The sequence below is a fragment of the Pantherophis guttatus genome, chromosome 1 (assembly GCF_059756535.1).
Source record: "Pantherophis guttatus breed Tessera chromosome 1, ASM5975653v1, whole genome shotgun sequence".
Lineage (NCBI taxonomy): Eukaryota > Metazoa > Chordata > Lepidosauria > Squamata > Colubridae > Pantherophis > Pantherophis guttatus.
Genome location: NC_142063.1, coordinates 20,822,306 through 20,844,989, shown reverse-complemented (window position 1 = coordinate 20,844,989; position 22,684 = coordinate 20,822,306). Strand labels below are relative to the sequence as shown.

Sequence of the window (22,684 nt, the reverse complement as noted above, 5' to 3'; positions counted from 1 at the left end):
CTGCAAAAATACATGAGGAGATCAGTGCCTGCAAAAACAAATGGGTAGACCGGTACAGCTCTGCAAACAGTTAAAAGCCTGGTAGACCAGTACCTCTGCTAAATCCTAAATAATTGTCACATGACCACCAAGCCATGCCCACAAAATAAGCCACGCCCACAGAACCAGTAGTAAAAAAATTTAGAACCCACCCCTGCTGAGGATGCTGTGACAGTTGTAAGTGCGAGGAACGATTGCAAATCATTTTTTCAGTGCCGTTGTAATTTCACGCCGTTGCTAAATGAACCGTTTGTAAGTCGAGGACTGCCTGTTGTATACACGCACTTGAAAATTGCTAGGCAAATTTTTTATTTCACACTCCTGCAAAGCGTGAAGGAAAGGGGAGTTAGTTTTGACCGTTCTCCTTACCCCTCTTGTTGCTGTAGCCAACAGGTTGATCTGGCTTGAAATGGGTCCTCGTTGCAGTTCCCCTCTCCAGCCCCTGCTCTACGTTTTGGCACAGATCCTGCACTTTGAAGCCTCCTCCCTGCACGTTGCCAGCGCCCAACCACTGTTCCTCGCTTGATGCAGGGCCCCCCCGCACAAAGGAGGAGATTGTTTTAAAGCAATCTTGGGAAGGAGCAAATCAAGGCTAAGGACAGGGTGAAACAGCTTGGACAAAAGAGCATCGGCTCCCTTCCAGTCTCAGGGGGAAGCAAATGAAGCGCAAGGACCTCCTTTGAAATCTGGAGAAGTTCATGGTGGACAGAAGTGATCTTTGCCAATGAGTGTCTTGTGTGTGTGTGTGTGTGTGTGTGTGTGTGTGTGAGGGGGGTGGGGTGGGGCTTGAACCTAAGCCAAGAAAACAATGTGAGGAAGCATCTCAGACAAGCTTCTCCTTAATTCCCATGGAGATATAGTGAGGGTGGAGGGAAGTACATTCCGATTTTTAAGATTCTATTACTATAGCTTTACAATAAAAGTAAGCTTGACCAACAGGGCCTTGATTTCCTGTCTGGTCTATCTTGAAGGGCTGACATTAATCCTGCAAGCCTCAACATGCTTTCCCTCTCCCTCCTTTTATCTTCATTTTCATGAGGGATCTCAGATATTTACTCACATTACTTTTTGGTCTAGGCTCAGGCCCCACTTATCTGATCGTTGGCTTGGTACCTGGTCTTCCACTGGTACTTCAAGGCCGTTCCCTCTGACCAGGGGTGGGCTTCAAAGCTTTCAGCAATGGGTTCTCTGCCCGGTTTTTGGGTGGGCGTGGCCATGGTGGGCGTGGCCTAGTCGGCCTCCAGCACCACAGCAGGTGGGGGGGAGGTGTTTTCGCCTTCCCCAGGCTCCAGAGGCTTTCCTTGAGCCTCTGGGAGGGTGAAAACTGCCTCCCCCGGGCTCCAGAGGCCCTTCGGAGGCCAGAAACAAGCCTGTTTCTGGCCTTCCAGAACTTCTGGGAGGCCCGTTTTTCCCCCTCCCCAAGCCTTCGCACGGGCCCTCCACTTACCTCACATCCAAAATGGGCCGCGTGGAGACTCCTGGGGGGGCAGGGTGGGAAGGGCGGGGTGTGGTTGGCGGGGCCAGCCAGGGGTGGGATTTGGAGATTCTCCGAGCCCGCCATAACATTAGCTACGGGTTCTCCCGAACCCAGGCGAACCCCTAGCAGCCCACCCCTGCCTCTGACCTCTACATTGCATGTCAGGGGAAATAAGACCCCTATAACTACTCTATTCTGCACTTTTCCATCAACTTACCTCTGGGTGTTTTGATCTTTTTTTCCAGCTAAGTCCAGCTTCTGGCCTCCCTAGCCACCCCCAAGTCAACATCCCCATGTAAGTGGCATTGAAAGCCAGCCTTGTTGTCTGGGCCTTACAAACTGCATTTGTTGGATATAAATTTAGACCCCTGAGATTATGCCGAGTGACACTGCCATGGGAATTGCCATAAACTCCCTTTGCATCCCATGTGTTTTGAATGGAACAGCGATCAGAGGTGTTTTGATACGTGCAACATGATTCAGCGGAGTATCTCAGGGCCAAGAAGTATACTCTAATGATAAATAGACAATAACAGTGGAGTCCTTGGTCATCTCTGAGCTTGGTTGTTTGTCATAGACCTTTCATTATCCAACTAGGTAACATCATCAGTGCTAGTGAGTGTTGGGTTTGTTCTTTCCTTATTGTTCTGCCCCAGCTACGGACCCCAAAGAACACAGCACACACAAAGTCTGTACAAAACTTAAATGTACTAAAATAACTCAGTCTTTTTCAAAACAATAATAAACTAAAGTTAATAAACTTTCTTAACAGCCTACAAGAAACCAAAGATAAAGTAATCACAATCTTAATAAGGTTGGCAGAAAGCCCAGAAGCAATTTGCAGAGAATCCAGACGCGAAGTAGAGTGAACTAAAGTTGTTCCCTACAAATTGCTTCAGTTGGCGTTCCTCCTTAAATAGGCTAAGGGAGTGGCCAATTAGCCCCAAGCCTTACTCTCGAGGAGACCTCCTCCTGAGGAGCCACTCCTGCCTTTTGGCAGCTCTGTGCGCCCGTGCATTGAGAAGAGGCTCCTCCTATTCGTCCTCTTCACTTAAGGGAGCTTCTGGAGGTTCTGAAGGCCCTGGCTGAATCCCCGCCTCTGGCACCACATCTTCTCCAGCCTCCTCATTGTCCGACTCGAGTGCCAGCTGCACAGGCTACTGGCGCAACACCACACCAGCCTCCTCGCTGTCCGAATCAGCTACAATCCGCACAGGCCGCTGACGGGCCACAACCCTTATACAGATAGTCCTCAACTTTCAACTATTCGTTTAGTGACCATTTTAGGTTACAACAACACTGAAAAAGTGGCTTACGACCGTTTTCATAATTACAACCATTGCAGCATCCCCATAACCACATTATCAAAATTCGGGTGCTTGACAACTGGCAGGTATTTACGACAGTTGCACTGTCCTGGGGTCATGTGGTCACCATTTTTAACCTTCCCAGCTGGCTTCCAACAAACAAAATTAATGGGAGAAACGAGATGTGCTTAATGATTGCATGATTCACTTAACAGCTGCAGTGGTTCATTTAACAACTAGCAAAAAAAAAAAATCGCAAAATGAGGCACAGCTCACTTAACAATTGCCTGGCTTAACAACAGAAAATTTGGGTTTAATTGTAGTCGTAAATCGAGGATTACCAGCATACAGTGGCTTGCCCTGCCAGTGTTGGTGGAGGTATGGTTTTCCCCTTGGTAATTGTTCAATTTGTTGCAACTAAAACCACTCAAAGTTAATACATTATGTGGATGCACCTTCTATGCTTTTATCAGAAGTGTTTTATGTGAACATAACAGTCTGAACCATTGCCACATATTTTAATAAATTTAATAAATAAATATTTCTGGAAGAAATATTGTAGTCTAGCTGGCACTGACAGAATCACTCAGCATCTATAGGAAACGCAATAATGTAATTTTTGGTGGAAGCCATTGACACAGCTGGTCAAGGGCTCATTCGCACATCTGTATCCACACTTTTGTTGCTCGGCATTTAATGAATGGCTGAACTGACCCTCCACTAAAGCATTGTGGAGTCTCCCAGTCACTTGCACTGACGTTGTTACCTAGTTGGGTAATGAAACGTCTGCATGCCAACAACCAAACTCAGAGAACACCAAGGACTCTGCAATTCAACCCTGAGCTAAGTACATTCTCTTCTATTCAAACAGCAATTCAGAAATAATAGCAGTCAGATGAAAATTGAAAAAGTGGCAACCATTTCCTAATAATAAAAGATTTAACATCCTGATCCTCCCATGAGATATATTTAGCTGGGCACCAGAAGATGCCAATATGCATCAAGCTCTCACTATTTAAATTGCAAAAGGTTATTTTCTTGCACTGCTTATAATGTGTATGGTCCTTCTTCAGCAAGAAAATCAAGCCCTTCATAACAATCCCTTATTGTTTGCCTTGGGGAGAGAGAGAGAGATTCAGGCCCTGTTCCGGCTCAGTGCATTTCCTGATTTACTTCATGTTCGATTTCCCTTTCGAAAATAAGAACAAATGTGTGTCCTGTAAAGAATAGCAGCCTCTGTCTGTCTTCCCTTGGAGGAAAAGGGCCCCGAGTTTCCATCCACCCTAATTAAATTAAAATTCCATTTGGAAAACCATGGAAATATGTGTGAACTCGCTAGAAGTGCAATAAGGAAGGGGAAAAAAAGTAGAAGAAAGAAATATGTAAAGTTAAATGTATCAATGTTATTTCTCTCTTGTTTTTTCTGTTTCATTTACTCTCATTTTCTCTGTTCTATTTTATTTGTTTATTCGATTTCTATTCTAATTTCAATTTGTATTTCTTCTTAATATGTTAAAACTTTTAATTAATTATATATTATTATATATATTATAACTTACAAAATATATTATGGGATACATTGGTTCTGCCCTGATCAGATCCATTTTGAGTGCTGCATTCAGATATGGACACTAGATTACAGAAAGAGCAGTGATGTCTGTCTGTCTGTCTGTCTGTCTATCTATCTATCTATCTATCTATCTATCTATCTATCTATCAGCCTTTCATCCTTTCTAAGGTAGGTAAAATGAGGACCCAGTTTGTGGGGGCAATAAGCTGACTTTGTATAAAATATACAAAAGTATGAAGGCTATTGCTTAATGCCTTGTAAGCCGCCCTGTGTCTCCGGAGAAGGGCGGCATATAAATCAAAATAAATAAATAAATAAATAAATCTATCTATCTATCATGCTATCCTTTCTAAAATCTAGTGCTCATAACTGAATGCAAAATGAGTCTGACCAGGACAGAACAAATACAGCACATAATCCTGGCTCCTAATTAAATGCTTGGATGGGAGATACCAGAAAATCCCAGGGCAGTAGCCTGGACTGAGAGATTTTTAAAAAATCCTCAAAGGAGGTAAATGTCATGGATGTGTCATGGAAGTCATCAGGAGTTGGCCTGTTGCTTGAAAGTTGGCCTGTTGCTTTATGCTTATTTATTTTTTTATGACTGCAATTTTCACGCGGTTTCATTGTTATTCTCTTTGGTTTAGCAACACTTTGGGGTGGGGGGAAGGATTGATTGACTGATCTGGATAGAAACGCTTGAGGAGGATTGTTCTCAGTAGTCACAGAGTGGTCATGAGCTGTTTTGTCATTTTAGACTGCAGGACATGGAATAATCAATTTAAATTAGAGAAGGGTGGATTCCAGCTGAACATTTCTAATGCTAGGAGCAACGTGATTACGGCTCCTCTTCTCTAGTCGTGTTGAAGGAAAGGCTGAATCAGTATATGTCAGGGTTGCGCAAATGTGGATTTCTGCATTGAGTCGAGGGGCGGACTCCGTAGCCTTAATGGTCTGGTCTGAGGCTATAATTTGTGATGAAGGCAGCACTGAAGCATCTTCAGAGGACTTTTTGAAAAAGGTAGGCCACGTTGGCTGATTCATCCATCAGCCCGAATGATCCATTTTGCTCCTGAGAGCACTTCTTCCCAGCTGCTTGAGTGTGTTTTCCACTAGTTCTTGATTTGACAGAAAATTATGCCGGCCTAATTTGCATTGCCCTAAAAACTGAGCTCTTAATCTATCCCAGCAATCAGGCTGGTTCTGTCCTTACAGCTTTACCAGGAGACGATTTAAAGACAGTTATCAATGACTCCCCTGTTTTGTTTTCTGTCTCATTCAGCTGTTGGGGGAAAAAAACCCTACCCACTGCTCTCTTGAGCAGACAATGGGTGAGGCAAGTCTGCATGTGAGTGAGTGGGAGCCTGGGAGAAAGATTTACTTACAGTTGTAAGTCAGTGATGGTCATAAAGCAGGGTATCATGTGACTGATCTGATTTTATCACCCTTTTTGCAGTGGTCATTAAACCAATGCAGCAGTCGTTAAGTGAATGTCAGATTCGTTAAGCAAACCCACAGTTTGCCATTTTCAGCAAAAATGTTGTAAATTGCAGTCATAATATGACTGTGGGATGCTGCAAATGGCCAATGCAGACTGGACATTGCTGAATGTCCAAAATGTGGTCATGTGACTGTGTGGAGAGGGAGGCCATTGGAACTTCAGAAGTAGGTCATAAATACTTTTGGATAAGGTCCTTTTTAACTGAATGGTCATAAGTCAAGGACTACCTGAACTTTCAAGTTGCCCAGGTTACAGGTTGCTGGCATAGAGGTGCTTTATGCTTGGTTACTCTTGCAGGCTGTTTCTGAACATGAGGTCTGCTGCAGTTGGGAAATCCAATTTTTTTTACTACCGGTTCTGTGGGTGTGGCTTGGTGGGCGTGGTGTGGCTTGGTGGCGTGGCAGAGGAAGGATATTGCAAAATCTCCATTCCCACCCCACTTCTGGGGGAAGGATATTGCAAAATCTCGATTCCCATCCCACTCTGGAGCCAGCCAGAGGTGGTATTTGCCGGTTCTCCAAACTGCTCAACATTTCCGCTACCGGTTCTCCAGAACCTGTAAGAACCTGTTGGATTTCACTGGTGGTCTTCTGAAAGACCTCTAAGCCTGTGTCCAAAAATAACACAGGTCAGGGAGGGTGAAGTGGGAGACAGCTTCTGAGGTGGTGGAGGTTTGGTAAGGAGCATCGGGGTGTTGTTCTCTTCCAATTTATGCCTCTAACTGTACCTCTGATCTGGAAATTGGCAGAACTCTGATCAGTTTTATGCCAGCTTCCAATTTTTGCAAATCAGTAAATGTTGCGATAGAATAATACATTCTGGGAGGGAGGGTGTGTGACCAGCAGCACCCAGAAGTCTCCTATAGAGCACACAAAATGATGATGGAGTAGGCAAATTGGCACCACTGTCCCGTCCGTCCCCCGTCCGTCCCCCCCCCAATGATAAAAACAGTACAAAGCGCAGCTATAGAAAAGTTGCAGAAGCAGCAGAAAACCTGCAGTGCCCTCATTTGGGACAAAACCAGCAAAGCATAAGAGGCAGAAGCCAGTTCTCTTTCCCAATTGAAATCACTTTTTCTATGCAGAGGGTGGGAGTCTGTCTGTTTGTTTTTTTTTTTTAACTCAAAGCCTTCTGCTCTTCCAAAAGGCCACTAAACACATGTTTAAAACCATCCCAGTGTTCTTCCACCCATTCATATAAGGAGTTCACATAAGGTCATGTTGGCACTTTGCAGAGTCAGCCAACTGGACAGAAAGTGGCCAGTGGGAGCTCCAAAATCCCAACTCCTGGTTGTACCATCACCAGTATTGTGATTGAGCCATCATCATTGTCCGTGTAGCAAGACTTGTGCTGGGGGAAGACAAGGAAAAGACATTACTTTTAAGTCCCTAATTCCATATCACATCTCCAACATTGTTTACTAATTTTGTTATCCATCAATGACAAACTTAATGGAGTCAAATAGGGACTTATGAACATATGTGGTACAAATGTGATAAAGTTAAAAAGTTTTGGCAACAATTGGAGAAAATGATATTTGAAATGATGGGGAAAGCAATAATATTGAGACCAGAAACTATATTACTGTTGATAATTAAGGAAATAGAACCAACAAAATATGAGAAAGAATTGATTAGAATTATGATTATAATGGGTAGAATTATAATAGCCAGATATTGGAAATTAGATGTGAATTTTAGAATAGAAGAATGGTATTGTGAAATGTGGAAATTAGCTTTAAACGATAAAATGACATGTGATATTAAAATTAGAAATGGTGACTATAAAGAAGATATTTTCTGGAAAATTTGGAAACCATTCATGGACTATGCGCTGGGAAAATTGGATGCTTTGGTACCTGTACCCCGAGAACGTGGATTTTGGCGATCATGAGGATATATCCGAAGAACCAAATCTTCCTTTCTTATGTATAGCACAGGGTGAAGTATTGTATATGTTGTTTGTAATGTTATTTTAATAATAAAAAATTTATTAAAAAAAAAAAGGAAAAGACATTACTTTTTAAACCAGAACAGCTCATGTTAAATGCAGTCTACCCTTGAAGTGGGCTGGGGCAGGGGTGAAATCTAATTTTTTTACTACTGGTTCTGTGGGCGTGGCTTGGTGGGCATTGTGTGGCTTGGTGAGTGTGGTTTGGTGAGCGTGGCAGGGGAAGGATACTGCAAAATCCCCATTCCCACCCCACTCTTGGGCCAGCCAGAGTTCTGCCCCAGCTACTGACCCCAAAGAATGCAGCACACACAAAGTCTGTACAAACCTTAGTTTACTAAATTAAATCAGTCTTTTTCAAACAAAGGCTGTTAATTAACTTTCTTAACAGCCTACAAGAATCCAAAGAATAAATAATCGTAATCTTACTATGGTTGGCAGAAAGCCCAGAAGCAATTTGCAGGAACCTGATAAGAGAACTAAGATCAGGACGCGAAGGAGAGTGAATGAAGTTGTTCCCTGCAAATTGCCTCAGTCGTCGCCCTTCCTTAAATAGGCTAAGGGAGTGGCCAATTAGCCCCAAGCCTTACTCTCGAGGAGACCTCCTTCTGAGAAACCACTCCTGCCTTTTGGCAGCTCTGCGCGCTCGTGCATCAAGAAGAGGCTCCTCCTCTTCTTCCTCTTCACTTATGGGAGCTTCTGGAGGTTCTGAAGGCCCTGGCTGAATCTCCGCCTCTGGCACCACATCTTCTCCAGCCTCCTCATTGTCCGACTCGAGTGCCAGCTGCACCGGCTGCTGGCGCAGCACCACACCAGCCTCCTCGCTGTCGGAATCAGTTACCAGCTGCACAGGCTGCTGACAGGCCACAACACAGAGGTGGTATTTGCCAGTTCTCCAAACTACTCAAAATTTCCACTACCGGTTCTCCAGAACCTGTCAGAACCTTCTGGATTTCACCCCTGGGCTGGGGATGAAATGAAGCCTTCATCATGAGGATGTGCCCTCTAAAAATACTTATTCAGGGTGACTTGTGCCATGAGGATGAAGTCCAACATCATTTCCTTTGTCTCCTTGGTGTTCTTCAGCCCATTCTCCCTTCAATTGGATGGATTGAATATTAAGTCTCCAGTTCAACATACAAAGAGGCCAACCAGTGCTGCTCCCTGTGCATCTTATGGAGCTAAATGTTTCTAGGAAGACTGTAAACTCATTTTGACCCTTATTTAAGACTCTTATAGGGTGGATTACTTCCTCCATAGGTGGTTCTGCCCTATAGTATAGTCTAGCACAGGGGTGGGTTCTAAATTTTTTTACTACCGGTTCTGTGGGCGTGGCTTATTTCGTGGGTGTGGCTTGGAGGTCATGTGACTAGGTGGGCGTGGGTAGCTGGTCAGAGTCATTTCTGGAAGGTCCTCGCACTTACGACCAGTCCTCGCACTTACGACCCAACTCATTTGTTTGCTTTTAACACTGATCAGCTGTAGGACAGCCCTTTGAAGCCCCGCGGCAAGAGTTTAAACACCCTCTAGTCATCAGCTGGGACTCAGGAGGCAGCAATAGATTGGGGGTGGGACCAAATAAAAGGTAAGAATAACGTGGGGGGGTGGGGGGTGGGAGAGAACCAGTTCGGTGACGTCATATTGTCATCGCTATCGGCTCGGCCGAACCGGACCGAACCGGGAGGAACCCATCACTGGTCTAGCAGTTCTGGAAATTAATTGCAGGAGACTCAGTAGAATGAAGCAATTTCATGCCATCATTTTTCCAGGGATCCGACACCTGAAAAATTACATGCAATCATTGGACAATCTATGCAGTTTTTGGAGAAACATCATTATTTATACCAGGCTAAGTACAATGGTCATAATCTGAGTTTGGAGCCTCAAAATATCACTTCTGCACTGGATTTTGACCAATTTAAATTAAAAACTTGCTCTAGGGTGTTCTGAAGAAAAACAGGTTCTTCTTTTAAAACTATCATCTTCCACCGGAGAACAAAAGACGCTTCAATGAACAGCACTGAAATGCATTGAAGCACAAGCTGGATTTACTTGTTTTCTAGAAATAACAGGTGGTATCATTGCTTGATTTGATATTTAGTTGTTTGGCACACGTTATTTAAAGAAGCCGACAGAAATAGGCATTATTGGTCAGGACAATTTAATTTTAGTGGATCTCTTTTATATCAAGATCTCTAAGAAAATTGGTGCAAGGTCCTTGCTTAATTAAATCGTCATTTAAAATAAGGACCAAATATTCTTAAATTTCCCCCTTCCCAAAGGTTATTTTCCCATTCTTTTGACCTCCATTCCCAAAACTGACAATCAAGGAAAATTGTAGGGGCAGTGAACTTAAGCCTCTGTGCAGCCTCTTAACACCTAACGTTTTTTCTCTTGGGGACCCAATGTTTAATTCTCGCTCCTCCTTTCCCCTTCTTTCCCTCTTCTCTCTGGAATTTCAGGAAAAGAGAAAACGCCAAACGGAGATTGAAAACAAACGGCGACAATTAGAAGATGACAGGCGCCAGTTACAGCACTTAAAGGTATTTGAGGGGTTTCCAAGCTCCTAATTTGCTCTTTTGAAAAAAGATTTTTTTAAAATTTGTATCCCACTTTTATGATTTGTACAAATAACTTATATCCAACACACCTTCCTCCTTCTATTTGCCCCACAACATCAACACTTTGAGGCGATTTGGACTGAGAGTATGTGACTGGACCAACGTCACCCAGCCGGCTTTCGTGACTAAGTTGGGACTAGAACTCTCAGTCTCCTGGTGATTGGCCCAGCTGGTTTCCATGGCTACGGCGGGACTAGAACTCAGATTGCCGCTTTCTAGCCTGGTGGAGAATTTTAGATGAAGGAAAAGTGTGCTATACAATCATAAATGTATATTCCGCCGCACTCTAAAGACCTTTTTATTTCACCAGGCGGGCCTGGCCTAACTTTCTCCCTCTTTTTAAACATTTTTAATTTTTTAAAAATTTTTAGTATTTTTAATATTCAAAATTTAAATTTGTTTTAAATTGATTGGGGTTTTAAATCTGTCTGGGCCAAACTATTTAATTCGATTTTATCTCTGCTCTTTAAATTTTGTATGTATGTATTTTATTGTTGGCTGTTCACCGCCCTGAGTCCTTCGGGAGTAGGGCAGTATATAAATCAAATAAAAGTAAAAGTAAAGTAAATATGGGTCCATTACCCAAATGGAATAATGGGTGTCCTCGGCAACCAGCTGAGGAAAAGTGGAGAAAATCCAAATGATTCAGTACCATCAGGTTGTTGTTGACTTTTAGTAATGGCATAGATATTTTCCAGGATGCTCTTTCCTCAACCGGGTGTTGTAATGAAATCTAGCAAAAAGTTTATTCCTGCATACTTTAAAGGCAGAATGTAAACGTTATTGCAACTTTCTAAAGTCATACATTTTTACGCTAAGAAAAACCAGAAAGGGCTGTTAATTGCTACTGCCTTCACATTTCTTCTGGCTTTGTGATTAATTCTTAATAAATATATTATTGTGGCTTTTAGAATTCCATCTGTTTTTATTGGTTGCTTTATTTATTCTTGTGCATTGCCCAGAGTATCCTGTGGAGGGGAGATGAGCGACTATAACAGAACAGAATAACAGAGTTGGAAGGGACCTTGGAGGTCTTCTAGTCCAACCCCCTGCTTAGGCAGGAAACCCTACACCACTTCAGACAAATGGTTATCCAACCTCTTCTTAAAAACTTCCAGTGTTGGAGCACCCACAACTTCTGGAGGCAGGTCGTTCCACTGATTAATTGTTCTCACTGCCAGGAAATTTCTCCTTAGTTCTAAGTTGCTTCTCTCCTTTATTAGTTTTCACACATTGCTTCTTGTCCTGCTTTCAGGTGCTTTGAAGAATAGCTTGACTCCCTCTTCTTTGGAATATTGGAACACTGCTATCATGTCACCCCTAGTCCTTCTTTTCATTAAACAATATATATAAATTTCATTAATACATTTGATGAATAAATAACTGAACCCATGTTCTAGGGTTCATGCAGGACATTTCATCCTACCCTAGGCAAAGGACTGGGTTTGCATTACGCTGAGCTGCACAACCTCCCACAAAAGATTAATATTAGCTGAGTTTAGCCTATTGTGCAAAGCATTGCTAGGTCTTTCCCTGTCCTGATTAAGCCTGTAAGCCATCACAGCTATCAGGTTATGCAACAGAACAACACTGGGGGAGGGAGGGTATATAAGGAATCTAATAGAACAGAATACAGGTAGTCCTCAACCACAATTAAGCCCAAAATTTCTGTTGCTAAATGAAACATTGTGAAGTAAATTTTGCCCCATTTTATGACTTTTCGTGCCACAGTTGTTAAGTTAATCACTACAGTTATTAAGTTAGTTACATGGTTGTTAAGTGAATCTGGCTTCCCCATTGACTTTGCTTGTAAAAGCTGATGACATGATCCCAGTGCACTGCAACCGTCATAAATATGAATCAGTTGCTAAGCATTTGAATTTTGTTCATGTGACTGTGGGGATACCTCAACAGTTGTAAGTGTGAAAAACAGTCTTAAGTCACTTTTTTCAGTGCCATTGTAACTTTGAACAGTTACTAAATGAACTGTTGTAGATCAAGGACTATTTGTGTAGGTAGCTTTGGGTTGAACTGTAGAGTCCTTGGTGCTCTTCACAGCCTCAAACTCAGTGAGCACCAAGAACTCCATAATAAGGAATCCCTTCTTCTTTTTCCTTCCTGTTGTCTTCAAGTCAAAGACTCTGCGAGAGAAATGGCTGCTGGAAGGAGCTCCATCATCCACAGCTGAAGAGGGTGAAGCCACAAAGAAGCTGTTGGAGGAGGACTACTTGAAGGCCAAGGAACTGGAAGAGAACATCCAGAGGTAATGGAAGCCGTCTCCAAACCATGTATTTGGGCTACACTTCCCAGAAGCTGTAAATTAAGCTGAAGATAGTCAGCAGTCACTTTATACCTTGAGGATGGCAGGTTGGGAGAAATTGGTACATATTAAGGTGGAATCTTAACAGGGAAAGCTTCTAAAAACCTTTCCAAATGATGGATGCGATCAGGATGGAACTAGAGGAGCTGTGGATATCCTTGGACTAGTTTATTAACTCCTGTTTAGGGTGGGTAGACAGCCTTCATGAAGTTCCCAGACCCTTTACGTAGTCTGGTCACTAGTTTAGAGGGTGTCACCAGTATTAATTAGCGCACTTCTAAAAACTGAAATAAGAAGTTATGATTCTGCACTTTTTGTCATTCCCACTTACCACACATAACCAGAATGCTCTCTGTCTATAGAATATCTGATTTCTGGACAAAAGCCCATTCTGGGAGAAATAAATAAACATTCAGCTATGTCTGTTGCTTAAATATACAGAAAAACTTTATGCAACAGTGGAATAGTTTACTTATTCCGGATGGGCTCCATGTCTATGGAGGTTTTGAAGAAGAGGCTGGACAGCTACTTCTCATTGTGGGGGGAAGGGGGTTAATGTGCAAGATCTCCGATCTCCGTGTATTTCGCTGTGCCCTCAAGACCCTGCTGTTCCGCCAAGCCAGGCTATCAATTTAATGATTTTTAAATTGGGTTTTAAATTTTTGGGGTTTTAAATTTCAGCCGAATTATGTAATAATTTTAATTATTTTTAACTGATGTTTGTCTTTGTGTTTTTTAATAGGCTGTACACCGCCCTGAATCCTTCGGGAGAAGGGCAGTATAGAAATAAAATTATTTATTTATTTATTTAATTAATTAATTAGTTTTCCGGCGTAGTACAGAGCAGTGTTCCTCAAATTCAATAACTTTTAAGACAGGGATGAAATCCAGCAGGTTCTGACAGGTTCTGGAGAATCGGTAGCGGAAATTTTGAGTAGTTTGGAAAACCGGCAAATACCACCTCTGGCTGGCCCCAGAGTGGGGTAGGAATGGAGATTTTGTAATATCCTTACCCTAGGAGTGGGGAGGGAATGGGGATTTTGCAGTATCCTTCCCCTGGAGTGGGGTGGAAATGGAGATTTTGTAGTATTCTTTCCCTTGCCACGCCCACCAAGCCACACCATGCCCACCAAACCATGCCCACAGAACCAGTAGTAAAAAAAATTGGATTTTACCACTGTTTTAAGACCAGTGGACTTCAACTCCCAGAATTCCCCATGCTGGCTGGAGAATTCTGGGAGTTGAAGTCCACTGATCTTAACGTTGCTGAGGTTGAGGAACACAGCTCTAGAGGGTTGGACTGGATGATCCTTGTGTCCCCTTCCGACTCCACCATTCTTCTATGCTGTACATTTAACTGAGCAGCAGGTTGATCCAATGAGATGAGCCAAAAGTCTAAATCTGGACAGAGCAGTAATTTTGGCAAGATCGGGGAGGGAATCTCCGACTGGAGGGCTGTTAGTGGCCCATGAGATTTTCCTGTCTAGCCCACCAGTCTTCTCTTCCCATATCCTGCCCCCTCTCCTGGACCCACTACTTCCATGGCCTCCTTCCCTAATTGCTCAGCTGTTTCCTACTGTTTCACTAGGTAGTGCATAGCCAGGACAGTGTGGGGTGGGGGAGACTGGAACAGAGCTGAGGACAGTTTGGAGGAAAGTGAATCATCAAGATGATGAAACTCACTTAGAAAAATGAACTGAAGAAGCTTCTTGGAAGAGAAGCAAAACGTCTTCAAGGAAAAACAAAGAAAGTCAATTGAAAAAGCACCTTTAGGGCAATCATGGTGTTAGTTATCACCTTTAAAGCACTCCATGGCTTAGGACCTGGGTACCTACGAGACCGTCTTTTGCCACCAATAGCCTCCCACCGACCAGTTCGTTCTCACAGGGAGGGACTACTCAGGGTACAGTCAGTCAAATTATGTCGACTGGCGACTCCCAGGGGGAGGGCCTTCTCTGTGGGGGCTCCAACCCTTTGGAATGAACTGCCCCGGAGATACGGAATATCCCTGATCTCCGTGCTTTCCGCCGTGCCCTCAAGACCCTGATGTTCCAACAGGCGGGGCTAAACATACGAACATGTGAATGATTTTTTAAATGTTATCTAATTCTGGGTTTTATTTAATTGACCAAACTAAGTAATAATTTTAATTAGCAATTTTATGATGTTTGTGTGTCTATATTTTTCTTGACTGTACACCGCCTTGAGTCCTACGGGAGAAAGGCGGTATAGAAATATAATAAAATAAAATAAATAAATAAATAAATAAATAATCATGCCTGGATGACTGAGAATCTCCATAGCCACTTAGAAAAAGTTGAGAGGCCACCAGAGAACTAATCAGAATACTTGAGAATATATTCCTGTATAGGTATTATTATACATAATTACAGGTAGTCCTCAACTTACAACAGTTTGCTTAGTGACTGTTACAACGGTGCCGGAAAAAGTGACTTATGACCATTTTTTCATACTTATGACCGTTGCAGTATCCCCATGGTCACGTGATTTACATTCGGATGCTTGACAACTGACTCACATTTATGACGGTTGCAGTGTCCCGGGGTCATGTGATCCCCTTTTGCGACCTTCTGACAAGCAAAGTCAATGGGGAAGCCAGATTCACTTAACATCCGTGTTATTAATTTAACAACTGTAGTGATTCACTTAACAAGTGTAGCAAGAGGAGTCCTAAAATGGGGCAAAAAAACCCCTTCACTTAACAAATGTCTCAGCCACAGAAATTTTGGGCTCAATTACGGTCATAGGTTGAGAACGACCTGTATTACACAGTATCTATCCCACCAAATCTTCTGGAACTACAGGTTGTTCTCGACTTACAATCATTCTTTTAGTGACCGAAGTTACAACACCACTGAAAAAAGTGACTTAGAACCATTTTTTCACACTTATGACCATGGCAGCATCCCCGTGGTGTACTGCTCTGCTGCTTCCCGTTCTCAGTTTATTCAGCAAGATGCAACCAATTTCCCTTTTGTAAAATAGTTGTGCTGTCAAATTATTCTTTCAGTTACAGTAACCTCCTCTGCCTCCCCACCCTTGTTGTCTTCTTTTGGCTGTATCCTAACCTCCGAATTTGGAAGGCCAAAGAGAGGGGAGAATGGCCAGGATTCCTGGCATCCGAATAATGGCAAGAGAAACAGGGAGGGGTTGCATAAATTGAGCCAGTTCTTGCTTTCTTTAAGTCCAGCAATTACGTGGGTGTTAATTTGCAGTGACAGTGCCTAGCCCATTGCCCCTTCTTCTCCCCTCTCTTTTGTACATTCTCCACGCTCAGATCAGTTTCTCAAACTTGGCAACTTTAAGATGTGTGGACTTCACTTAGCAACTGTGTTACTAACTGAACAACTGCAGTGATTCACTTAACAACTGTGGCAAACAGGGTTGTAAAATGGGATGAAATTAACCGCTGCCTCGCTTAGCAACAAAAATTTTGGCCTGGGTTGTGGTCATAAATCATGGATTACCTGTATTACCCCTCCAACCTGTTATCCCAGCATTATTTTTCTTGTAAAATCTTTCTCCCCTCCCTGGCTGATTTTATTTAATGGTCTTTTAAGCAACTATAACCTCTGTGTGCTGCCAAGTACAATGTGTTTCAAAATTGTGTTGCAATCAGTTATACTCATTAAGACATGATGCATGCTACTTATGTAAGCAGGGGAGACTTTTAAAAAAAATGCAACGTGAAATTGGCTAAAAAGATTTTCTCAAGTTGAGCTCAACTTTTGGTGACTTCCTGAATATGTGGAGTTTTCAAAGAAAGTTTTTTCCATTTTCCACTGCCATATTCTGAGATGAATTATAATTTCACAGTCTTGCCAAGATCCCAGGAAGTCCAGAATCCACACTGCTTAGATTTTTCGGAATATTTTTAGATAGTCAAGCTCACCAGCTGAGATGGAAACCCACCACATTGGGTTTTCTGATAAAACTGAATGTCTATAGAGACTCTCAGTCATCCTGGTCATGGTTGTCTCGAAAGTGCTTTTTCAAGAGGCAACTGGGCTTTCTTGTTTTTCTTTGAAGATGTTCCACTTCTCATCCAAGAAGCTCGGCTGAAGATGCTTTTTGGATGAGAAGCGAAATATCTTCAAAGAAAAATTGAAAAAGCATCTTTGCGACTGACAAAGCTGAGTTGTGAAATTGAGTAGAGAATGGCTGAAGCATCAAGGGTGTGACAGGAAAGGCCAGGTACATTTAATCTCTGATACCTCCAAAAGTGAGCAGGAACACATAGAGTTCTTTTTAAAAATAGCCTGTGTGAAATGTATAGAAACAACAAAAAAAGTGATTTAAACCTTTGCATATTTTCAGGAAAAAAAACCAGCTAAAACCTCAGGTGCATGAAAACATACAATTGTAGTGCAATTGTCAGTGATAGGTGGTCTGTCCAGAGTTACTAACTGGGGACTCATATTATAAATACTTGATATTGTGCTACACAATTTAGCATGTGCCTACCGGCTAAGAGATTGCATTTTGACAACAACTTCTATCAGTGTAGTTTTTGCCCAAGTCTCTTTAGAGAGCTTCTCTTAGTGCAAATACTGATATCTATTCAACGCCCATTGAAAGTTTTGAAATTTTTCATTCCAACAGGCATATCACTTGATCTAATCATGTACGTTGATTGGCATGTTGGACTTAATATCTGGGATTAAACATCTACTTATCTGCAAAACTTGCTTAGAAGACTTAACAACCAAAACTACATCACTAAGTTGTTGCAAAAGATGAAAAACAGGATTTCTGGCGTCCCAACTGCTCTCTTTGGCAGGAGGCTGAGATGAAAAGTGACATTAATGAATTTTGCATTTCTCATTTATTTATTTTATTGTGCTTCAATTTTGCCAACGTGGTCCTCAGGGATGTATTAGCATCAAATATAAAACCAAGTAGGAAGTCAATCCTAGACAACAGGCAAAATAAACAAACTAAAACATACCAAAGTAAAAAAACCCTCTAATCTTAAAGTAGAATGTAATCACATGTAGCATAGCAACAGTCCACATCTGTACTTTCCAAAAACTCGTCCCTAGTTTAGATCAGCCTGCTTCCCAAAATGACAACTCCCTTGATTTTCACCCAATAGTTATGCTGGCTAAGGAAGATATAATCCATCTGATATGGACAGGCAAACCTTGTTTTTCTTAAATCCCTTGATTTGGGCTAAGAATTTTGAGGAAACTTTGGTGCCACAAAAAATGAGTATTTGTGCTGGTATCACTATTCAGGAACTAAACACTCCAAAAATCTGTGAAGTTGGAGCAGGAAAGGAAGAATTGAGGCAAGGGCCAGGCTACCAAACTATTGTTTGCCTGAGGCCTCTGATTTAATTCCTTATTTCTGAAGAATAATTACAATTTAGGTGGCACACTCCAAATCTAGTACTAGGGCGAGAAGTTGGATTATTAGAGCTAAATGGTGTCTCTAAAAAAGAACTGCAACTTAGGTTAAAACAAGGGTGTCAAACTGGCGGCCCGCAGGCCGGATGCGTCTCACGTAGTCCACGCCCACCCCAGAAATGTCACATGATGGCAACGTGATGCGGTGAGTTTGACACCCCTGGGTTACAATATAGTATGTTGAGTTAAATTTGAGACCTGATAGTTTATTTAGGAGGCTCAGGCAAGTCAGTTTTTTAATCCCGAAGAAAGAAAGTTATATCACATGATGCGCACATCTGTGTGGCAAAATAGGATATATTCTTCCGGAATTAGTATTCCAGTTCTGCAGGCTTTTAAACAATGTTCGACAATTCATGTCTCTTCCTGGTCTAGGTTGGAGAAAGAATTGGAACAACTGGAAAATGGCATCTCGGCATCTTCCACCAAAGAGAACATGGCTGAGGAAACAACCAGAGTGGTGGTCAAGGAAGAGAAGCTACCCCACACGCCGAAGGTCAGAACCAGCTTCTTTCTCTCATCGCGGTCTCCACACAGGGTTGTTGTGAGGATGGAATGAAAGACCCTCCCTGCCATGTCCGTATGGGCATCGCAGTTCACTGAAGAGAGCTTAGCGGGCAAATCTGATTGCTAGATGTAAGCCAGGCTCCAGTTTTAACTAAAGCTGGAATCCAACTTCTCCTTTTGGTTTGGCTCATGGATACGGGATTTGCTTAACCCATCATGCAACGCCATCCAGAGAGAACTGACTCGGTTCTCATGTTTCTGAAAGGTTTTATAAAAAATGCAGGAAGCTGATGCTATGTAATAGGGAAGCTTTTAAAAGCATTTGCATGTACCCAGAATGCCACGCATGCAGCTTTGACTCACTGCCAAGATATAAATGTGCAAAGAAACATCTCTTTTTTTGTTCTATTTTGGTAACCTACCTATGTCTCTTCTTCCCACAGACTCCTCTAGGCTCAGCCAAAGGTAGGTGCCAACACAGATTGCACCTGCTGCCTTTTTTAAAGAAAAATGTCTTGAATTTGGATTTTAGAAATAGTAACTAGCAGCTCAGGGTTGTCTGCAGGGGGCAGGCACAATATACATAAAATGGGGACAGTGCTTCAGTTGTGAGCTTATGGTATTTCACTTATTTGAGCCCACTATCCCAGGGGTCCCCAACCTTTTGGACCTCAGGGACCACTAAATTCATAATTTTAAATCCCACGGACCACTAATATGATCTGCCTAATGACCGGCTGGGTGGGCGTGGCTAGGTGGTCATGTGACTGGGTGAGCGTGGCCAACTTGATGGCCAACTCGATGTCACTCACATCGTGGGGTGCCTTGCTGGCCTCTACTCACCCCTTCCCTGCCAGCCACTCCTCGCCTCCCTGCCAGGGCTCCTTAGGGCCCCAACAGGAAGCAGTTGTTGGAGCTAAGCAGCCACCATGAGAAAGAGTTGGTAGAACAGCTGGCTCAGTTCAAATTGGATCTGACTGAGAAGGAGGCTCAGCAGAAGCACCTCACTCAGGACTACGAGCATAGGCTTTCCAAGCAGAGGGAAGACCTGCAGGAGTGCAAGGCCAGGTACCGGCACCTGGAGGCTCAATGGGCTGAGATGGTCAGCCAGTTCCAGGCCATGAGGCAGTCCCACTGGAACAAGGCCCTCTGGCTCCTTGCCACCAGCAGCACTTCCCTCCAGCCTTTGTCAAAAGCCCTGCACCAGGAGGCTGAAGCCGACCTCAAGTCAGAATTTCTGCCCCCCCCCAAACCCACACAAAAAGACCCCGAAGGGGGAGACTCTCTGCAGCAACACAAACGTTCATTGCATGTATCCGGCCCAGGGGCCATAGTTTGAGGACCTCTGATTTAGTGCAATATAAAAAATGCAAATAATTTTTCTGCGGACCACCAACATTTTCTCGCAGACCACCAGTGGTCCAGGGACCACCAGTAGGTGACCGCTGCTCTATCTCACATAGATGCCCCTATATAAGAGCTGCCTGTTCTTGCCTATGCATGAAATTGTGCAGGAATCAATCAGGGATTCACCCCTTTTTAAAATAGTCCATCATCACCATCTTCACCATCACCATCATCATGGCTACTTAAAATAGAAATGTACGTAACGTTGGGGAAGGAATGCAAAAGTTGTTGGGGAAGCACCAGGTGCCCCCACTCTAATACTCTTCCAGAAGGCGCTGAAGACCTGGTTCTGCCAGGGAGCCTGGGGAACCCAGAGCGGGATGGAGCCCATTAAGTGGCTCGTGTGATCTGCTGTCGCCGGGGTGGGGGAGTGAGGGGTGGGGTGTGATTTTATTATTATACTATATTAATTTATTCGTTTCTTTTTTTTTAGTTTTATTGTTTTATATGTGGTTTTATATTCTCTAAGCCGCCTTGAGTCGCCATGGCGAATAGGTGACAATATAAATTCAATAAATAGATAAATAAATAAAAACAAGGCAAGAACGGAAACGAAACTAACTCACACAACCCAAAGGGGACTTCAATCCCCTTCACCAAATGCCTGAGCAAAAAGCCAGGGCTTTAGCATGCTGTGTCATCTCAGTCTTTGTAAAACACTGGTTTACGGTTTGCATAATGTGCAAACTCAACTAAATTGTGGCTTAGTTAATAAACAATGATTGAATGAGCCATGACTTAGTGCAGGGGTTTCCAAATTTGGAAACTTTGAGGCTGGTGGACTTCAACTCCCAGAATTCCTCAGCCAGCCAATCCTGGGAGTTGACGTCCACCAGTCCCCTGGTTTAGTAAGTTAGGAGTCCCCTGGCTTAGTGCAAAGAATGAACCCTCCCACACATCATTTATTCATTTATTTATTTATTTTTTCTTATTTATTAAATGTATATGCCACCGTCTCCCTCTGAAAAGTTATTCTGGGCCATCTTCATAGTTGCCCGTTCCTGATTTGTTAAGGATGCCAAAAGGATGAAATGGACATTACGACCTCCTCCTTCCCATCAAATTTCTCAGAAAAATCTAAACCTCAGGATCACGAAGAGGATAAAATGAGGGAGAAGGAACAATTATGCCCGTTAATGTTCTCTCCGTGGAAGAGATGGAGACATAAATAAAGAGACATAAATAAAAGAAATAAACTTTTATTTGGGGGAAAGAAAAGGTGGATAGGAGAGGGTGCAGAGGCAGAAAGAGATCTGGGGAAGATGATTGTGTTTGACTTTTCAAGTTTTGATTTCCCTTTTTTCCCCTTCCTGAAGCAGACAACAAAATCTCCAACAGTCCCATAAAAGTGGTGGAAGGCAAGGGCAGCGGCTTGATGAAAGCAGGTAGGTTTAGTCCTGATGTCTTGGCTCAGACCTGGGGACTTCTTCGGGTCTCACTGCCCACGCACACCCCAGCCACACTGGGCTGGCCCTAACCGCATGCTGCTTTGCCTGCTTTCGCCAAGAAGGAACTTACTAGCGGAATCTCTGTCTCAAGGCATTGGTACTTTGTTCCTTTCCAAAGCCAGAGAAGAGGTCTCACCCTTGCTGCATTTACGCTGCTTGATGCTTGCCTCTATCTATCTATCTCTGTCTATAGATAGATAGATAGATAGATAGATAGATAGATAGATAGATAGATAGATAGATAGATAGATAGATAGATAGATGTCCTTTCTGTAATCTGGTACCATATCTGAATGCAGCACTCAAAATGGAACTGACCAGGGCAGAACCAATACATCCCATACTATATATCTTACAAATTATAAATATAATATATTTAATAATATTTGTAAATTTGTTTACAAATTTAATTTGTAAATTTGTTAATTTGCAAATTTAATATTTGTAAATATTTGTTTAAAGAAGGAGCTCCTTAAATGTAAATAACCGATATAAATAACCTAATTTGCCATGAAAAATTTATCCCAGGAGACAATGATTTTTCAGGTAGATGAACGTTCAGACATTGTCCAAACTAATGTAGTTCTTTTAGATGTTCTCTTGAAGGAACATCTAGTCCAACCTTTCGTAGTATGCAGGAATATCAGTTAAATCATCCATGTCTGGTGACTCTCCAGCCTCTTCCAGAACTGGAAAGCCCAACAATTACAGAGATGGAGAGATCCATAGATGGACTTCCACTGTTGTGCACTGTAGATTTTATGGTCAGGGAGATTTTTCCTTATCAGGGCCTGATTAGCCTTTAAAAAAAAAAAAAAGATGCTATTGGAATGGTAAGTGAATCTATCTGCAGTCATTAAATAGTTTGCTCGCAGCACCTTCATGGGGACGTGGCCGTGAAGGCCAAAGAATCCTTGAGTGTTGACCTCACAAAGTGCGAAGAGTCCTTGAGTGTTGACCTCACAAAGTGCGAAGAGTCCTTGAGTGTCGACCTCGCAGGATAAACAGATAGGAAACACAACCAGATGAGCTAATTCTGCTTTATTGTAAAGTAGCCTGGACAGAATATAGTCTTCCCCCTTGTCTTCTCTGCAGCACAACAAGGATT

At 42.7% G+C, this 22,684-nt stretch overlaps 1 protein-coding gene across 5 annotated transcripts in view; it reads left to right on the top strand.

The window, feature by feature from the left end:
* Window positions 1–22,684, top strand: part of PALM (paralemmin) — a 100,734-nt gene that overhangs the window by 61,504 nt on the left and 16,546 nt on the right. For 2 of the 5 annotated variants that reach the window (XM_087894335.1, XM_034437648.3), the window contains exons 3-7: window positions 10,307–10,387; window positions 12,598–12,728; window positions 18,590–18,710; window positions 19,165–19,186; window positions 21,448–21,513. In XM_087894335.1, coding sequence (XP_087750461.1) covers window positions 10,307–10,387; window positions 12,598–12,728; window positions 18,590–18,710; window positions 19,165–19,186; window positions 21,448–21,513 — 421 coding nt within the window. Of the gene's footprint in view, window positions 1–10,306; window positions 10,388–12,597; window positions 12,729–18,589; window positions 18,711–19,164; window positions 19,187–21,444; window positions 21,514–22,684 lie in introns of all 5 variants that reach the window. The other 3 variants (XM_034437649.3, XM_034437647.3, XM_034437650.3) reach the window with 2 other exon arrangements.